This window comes from Cebus imitator, unplaced genomic scaffold (genome assembly GCF_001604975.1).
Source record: "Cebus imitator isolate Cc_AM_T3 unplaced genomic scaffold, Cebus_imitator-1.0 Scaffold280, whole genome shotgun sequence".
NCBI lineage: Eukaryota > Metazoa > Chordata > Mammalia > Primates > Cebidae > Cebus > Cebus imitator.
Window position 1 is genome coordinate 3740983 of NW_016107595.1, and position 6444 is coordinate 3747426.

General features: G+C 45.9%; 1 protein-coding gene across 1 annotated transcript in view; it reads left to right on the plus strand.

Annotated features, from left to right (window-relative positions):
* Positions 1 to 3557: 3557 nt before the first annotated feature.
* The window catches only part of LOC108284606 (putative zinc finger protein 66), a 16113-nt gene continuing 13226 nt past the window's right edge, over positions 3558 to 6444 (plus strand). The window contains exon 1 of the mRNA XM_017501402.2: positions 3558 to 3777. Within this exon, the coding sequence (XP_017356891.2) occupies positions 3775 to 3777 (3 nt within the window). The 5' untranslated portion in view covers positions 3558 to 3774. The remainder of the gene's footprint in view (positions 3778 to 6444) is intronic.

Genomic DNA, 6444 nt, shown 5'->3' on the forward strand with positions numbered 1-6444 from the left:
TGCCTGAACCCAGGAGGCGGAGGTTGCGGTGAGCCAAGATCGCGCCATTGCACTCCAGCCTGGGTAACAAGAGCGAAACTCCGTCTCAAAAAAAAAAAAAAAAATTATTCGGGTGAAAAAATTGCATTGATTCTGCATGTTTGGAGAGGGCATCTGTACCTAAGCTACACAACTGACTCTAAATTTAGAGGAATTGTGCCTCTTTCATTTTCTTTTTCTTTTCTTTTTTTTTTTTTTTTTGAGACGAAATCTTGTTCTGTCTTCCAGGCTGGAGTGCAGTGGCACAACCTTGGCTCACTGCAACCTCTGCCTCTGGGTTTAAGTGATTCTCCTGCCCAGCCTCCTGAGTAGCTGGAACCACATGGGTGACCACCACACCTGGCTAATTTTTGTATTTTTAGTAAAGATGGGATTTTACCATATTGGCCAAGCTGGTCTTGAACTCCTGACCTCATGATCCACCTGGCACAGCCTCCCAAAGTGCTCTGCAACCCTTTCTTTTCTTTCCCTTTCTTTTCTTTCTTTCCTTTCTTTTTCTTTCCTTCCTTCTTTCTCTCTCTCTTCCTTCCTTCCTTCATTTCTTCCTTCCTTCCTTCCTCCCTCCCTTTCTTTCTTCTGTCTCTCTCTGTCTTTCTCTCTCTCTTTCCGTCTGCCTGTCTTGCTCTTTCGCCAGGCTGGAGTGCAGTGGCACAATCTGAGCCCCCTGCAACCTCCACCTCCCAGGTATAAGCTATTCTCCTGCCTCAGCCTCCTGAGTAGCTGGGACTACAGGTGCACGCCACCACACTCAGAGAATCATATTTTTAGTAGATGTGGGGTTTCACCATGTGGGCCAGGAATGTCTGGACCTCTTGACCCTCCAGCCTTGGTCTCACAAAGTGCTGGGATTACTGGCGTAAGCCACCACACCCAGTGCTGCTGCTTTTTCAAACAGGGCTTCCTCCCAGAGCTGAGCCAGGCCCACCCCACAGGATGGGAAAATTCTATTTCTTTTTTACTCTATTTTTGAATGTATTCAATAGGTGAACAGAAGTATTTTGCTGTCACATTAATAATACATAAAATTTTTGTTCAAGAGAAAATCAACGTTTACTTTGGTAATAGTGTATTATCAATACTAAAGCTAATTTAAATAAAATCTTGTAAATACATCAGTCATTTTTGACCTCTCGAGATTTACACATATAGTACTCTTGTAATTTTTTTTAACATTTATTTTTATTTATTTTTTAAAGACGGGGTTTCACCATGTTGGTCAGGCTGGTCTTGAACCCCCGACCTCAGGTGATCCGCCCGCCTTGGCCNTTTTTTTGGAGATGGAGTTTCTCTCTTGTTGCCCATGCTGGAGTACAATGGCGCGATCTCAGCTCACTGCAACCTCCACCTCCCGAGTTCAAGTGACTCTCCTGCCTCAGCCTCCCAAGTAGCTGGGACTACAGGCATGTGCCACCACCTGGCTAATTGTATTTTCAGTAGAGATGGGATTTCTCCATTTTGGTCGGGCTGGTCTCAAATTCCCGACCTAAGATGATCCACCCGTCTCAGCCTACCAAAGTTCTGGGATTACAGATGGGAGCTACCGCACCCAGCCTAGCTTTTTATATTACATTTTTAATCTATATTCTTTGAATTTTTTCAATTTGAAACAGCAGTTAAATAATTTCAAACCGTTACAGGAGATAGAAAGAAAATCATTTAGGGCCAGGCGTAGTGGCTCACACCTGTAATCCCAGCACTTTGGAAGGTCAAGGTGAGCAGATAACTTGAGGTCAGGAGTTCAAGACCAACCTGGCCAACATGGTGAAACCTGATNACACCTGTAATCCCAGCACTTTGGAAGGTCAAGGTGAGCAGATAACTTGAGGTCAGGAGTTCAAGACCAACCTGGCCAACATGGTGAAACCTGATTTCTAATCAAAATACAAAAAATTAGCTGGGTGTGGTGGTGCACACCTGTAGTCCCAGCTACTCTGCGGGCTGAGGCAGGAGAATCGCTTGAACCCGGGAGGTGGAGGTTGCATATCGGCTTATGGGGTTCACCTTGCCCTTTGCCTAGACGGAACTGATTCATCCAGACAGGGTAATTTGTGGAGGAAAAGTTAAATATTCAATTTGAACTCCATTGAATGTGGACACAATGGTCAAATCCTGAAACAGTTTGTGTGAGCCCCTTGTATTCATCCTGGACTATATCGGAGAAATTTCTATTTCAATCCATTCCTCTACATTAGTTGTTGCAGAAAAATAGACAATCCCCAAAACAAGCTGACCATTTTGTGTTCCTTAAGGCCAGTCAGGAAGGGCCCTCGTGACTGGGCCTTATGCCAAAACTCATTCAAAAAGAGCTAGGGTCCCAGATCGCGCTGAAGCTTCATAAGACCTCTCCTAGTCTGTGCAGGGATGAGTGTTCAACTCTGGAGGCCAGGCTGTTGCTTCCCACTCTGGTGGTGAATTCATCAGTCTGATGGGCGTAAATATATAACTATATTTATCTTTTTCCCTTCTCTTTTTATTGCAATTTGCTTATTGTATCAATCTGCTTATTATATCAATTTGCTTATTATGTTGATTTGCTTATATCATTTATTTATTATATGTGCATAGCCAGTTACATGGGATAAAGCTTGTTTACCCTTAAAGGTGTTGTGTTCGTGTTTCTCACCTCAAGCATGTCCTGCACAGAACACTTGACATCAAAAACAATTCAAAACCAAAATAATGTCACTTTTTGGCCACAAGGACAGGATTGGAAACTCTGGGACTTACATATTTCAGGACGGGAACTCTCCCAGTTCTTCTCTTAGCGATTGAATGGTCCATGGCAACTGACTCTGTGAGAGTTTCGCTTTGTCGCCCAGGCTGGAGTGCAAACGTTTAATTGGGAATAAAGAGGTTTGGGAAAAACAATACTGGGGAGATAACTGAATTCCGGCGCACACTACCCTTGTCGCTGTTTTCGATGTAGATACTCATGCGTCTCTGCTTTCTCTTGAAGACTATTTCATCAGCAGGACATCAATAGGCCATATTTTCCACCATAACTGCAAACTTGAATGCAGACGAATGGCCTTAAATGATTTCTTTCTCCTACAGCAATTTGAAATTACTTGAAATTTGTTTCAAATTGAAAAAATATAAAGAATGTGGATAAAAATAAAAGATAAAAAGGCTAGAAAATTACAAAAAATTACAAAATATATATATATATATAAATCTTGAGGGTCAAAAATAAATTTATTTACAAAGTTTCATTAAGATTAGCTTTAGTATTGATAATACACTATTACCAAAGTAAAAGTTTTCTTTTGAACAAAAATTTTATTATTAATGTCACAGTAAAATACTTCTGTTCCCCTGTTGAATACATGCAAAACGAGAGAGTTGAAAAGAGAATTTTCCCGTGCTCTGGGGCGGGCCTGGCTCAGCTGAGGGAGGAAGCTCCGCCTGAAAAAGCTGCAACTTAGGCTGTTACTTTCTCCTCTCGGTCCGGAGTGTGATCACATCTTGTCACTCAGGGCCTGAGGGGGCGGGGCCTTAAACATTATCCAATCAGGGACGTCGGGCCGGGAACCGTTCAATCAGGCACGTAGCTGGAGCGGAGAGGACGGTTTCCGGGTTTGGCGCGGCCTTTGTCTCTTGCTGCCGCTGGAGCTCCGGGTCCCGTCTTCTCTGCTCTGTGTCCTCTGCTCCGAGACGCCCAGCCTCGCGGCCCTGTGACCTGCAGGTATTGGGAGATCCGCAGCTAGGACGCCGGGACCCCCTGGAAGCCTAGAAATGGTGAGAGTGGCGGTCCGACATTCCGAGAGAGAAGAGGGACGGGTTGGAACCGGTTGGAAGTGGCTGTGGCGGGACTCAGGCCTCCCCGCAGTCGGCTCCACAATCTCCTCCCCGAGTTCTCCTGGCCCGGCTCGGCCTCAGTCCCCTTCAGCCATAAGATGGCGGCGGCGCTGTTAGCGGGCCCAGAGTCCCGTCTCTTCCCTGCGCAGTGACCGTTTCCTGGCTTGGAGCCTCTCTGGGCAGCTCTGCACCCAGCGCGGCGTCTCTCTGATTGTGCAGGGACCACGGGAGCGTCCTCAGCAGAGAATCCTGACTCGGGGTGCGGGTTCATGAGTGGGAAGAGCTTTGGTCCGTGGGGTTCACAGCTTTGCTTTTCTCTATCCCGCCGGGAGCGGTGGCTCACACCTGTAATCCCAGCACTTTGGGAGACTGAGGGGGGCGGATTGCTTGAGATCAGGAGTTGTTAGGTCAACTAAGTTTTTCTTCAAAGACTCAACTTCCTGGTCACAAGTTGTAAAAGTTGTAAATCAACCCTACCCCTTCTCCTTCCGCCTTCTCCATTTCTCGAAAAACCGCGCGTTTACTCTATATGGAAAAAGTTTGATTCTAAGCCAACCGGGATCAGCCTAGATTGTGCGGGCTGACCCCAGCCAGTGGGGAACGACACAGAAACAGGAAATTTGTTAGGGTTAAAAACCCTTTCCTGGGCTCAGCACTGTGATCGTAACCTGTAGTCCCAGCACTTTTGAGAGGCCGAGGCGGGGCGGGGGAGGGGAATGCAGTGAGCCGAGATCTGGCCACTTCACTCCAGCCTGGCAGAAGAGTGAGACTCCCTCTTTTGAACTCCCAACCTCAGGTCATCCGCCCGCCTTGGCCTCCAAAGTGCTTGGATTACAGGCATGAGCCACCATGCCCGGCCATGACTCCCTCTCAGAAAAACAACAAAACAAAACAAACTCTTCCTGAGTGGGCACGGTGGCTGACACCTGTAATCCCAGCACTTTGGGAGACTGAGACAGGCGGATCATGAGGTCAGGAGTTCTAGGCTAGCCTGGCCAGCATGTTGAAACACGATCTCTATTAAAAATACGAAAATATAACCTCTGCCTTCCGGGTTCAAGTGATTCTCCTACTTCAGCCTTCGGAGTAGCTGGAATTACAGGCATGCGCCATTACACCCAGCTAATTTTGTGTTTTTAGTAGAATCGGGTTTCTCTATGTTGGCCAGGCTGGTCTGGAACTCCTGACCTCAGGTCCTGAATCAGGGTCTTTGTTGAATCTGAGTGGTGTCAGAATTCAAATGTTAGACAATAAGTTGATGTTGGAGCATTGTTTGATTTTCAGCAAACCGTACAGATTTGGTGCCAGAAAACAGATGTCAAGGAGGCCCGACCTGGAATAAAACTCTAAGTGTTTGGAAATGGATGGCTCTGCTCTCTTGTACGCAGGCTGTCACACTGCCCATTGTCCTGTGATTCCAGGTCTTCTCTCAGGGTGACATAGTTCTGAAAACTTAAGAGGAAAGGACCTCTGAAAAACTAGTAATAAAAATAAAACGAAAGGAAAGGAGCTCTGATGACAGACCCCCTTTTTTTTGCAGCTGCCACCATGGGATTCCCACCCACTCACAAACACAGTAGACAGTGACGTGTCCACACTGCTCTCAAGACTAGGCACCACCCTCAGGAACTTCACCACGGCATTTTTGATCCTAGTGTTTCTTGCCGAAAACCCAGAAGTGTCTACAAGTCTCCTGGAATATCCCCTCCCCCAGGCACTGAATCTGCAGCAGTAAGCTGTGTTCTCCACCAAGCTAGGGTTCTGGACCTGCTTATAATCCTGTTTATAATCTCATCTGCCTGCATGCACACAGAAATAAGTCAGAGTACAGCCCCACCTGGGCCACTTTCTGTAGAAAGAATCAATCCTCTCACCTCCACTGCACTCTCTGCCACTTAGGATTTTTTTTTTTCTATTAACTTTTATTACAGGTTTGGGGTACACATGTGGGTTTGTTATACAGGTAAAATTATGTCATAGGGGGTTGGTGTGCAGATTATTTTGACACCAAGGTTCTACCCATGGCACCAAACAGGTACGTTTTCTGATCCCCTTCGTCCTCCCACCCTGCACCCTCAATTAGGCTTCAGTGTCTGTTGCTCTCCTTTTTGTGTTCATATGTTTTTATTATTTAGCTGTTATAAATAATAACATGCATTTAGTTTGCTGTGTCTGCATTAGTTTTCTTTTGTTTTGAGATAGAGTTGTGTTCTTTTGGCCCAGGCTGCAGTGCAGTGTTGCAATCTTGGCTTACTGCAACCTCCACCTCTTCGGTTCAAGCAGCTGTCCTGCCTTGGCCTCTTGAGTAGCTGAAATTACCACTCCTGGCTAATTTTGCAGTTTTAGTAGAGACGGGGTTTCTCCGTGTTGGTCAGGCTGGTCTCAAACTCCCGACCTCAGATGATCCACCTGCCTTGGCCTCCCAAAGGGCTGGAATTACAGGCATCAGGCACAACACCTGGGCTTTGCATTAGTTTTCTAGGGAAAATGGTCTCCAGCTTCATTGATGTTATTGTGAAGGATGTGATTATTATTTTTTTTTAATGGCCACAGAGTATTCCATGATGTTTATGGACCATATATACATATATATATATATATATATAT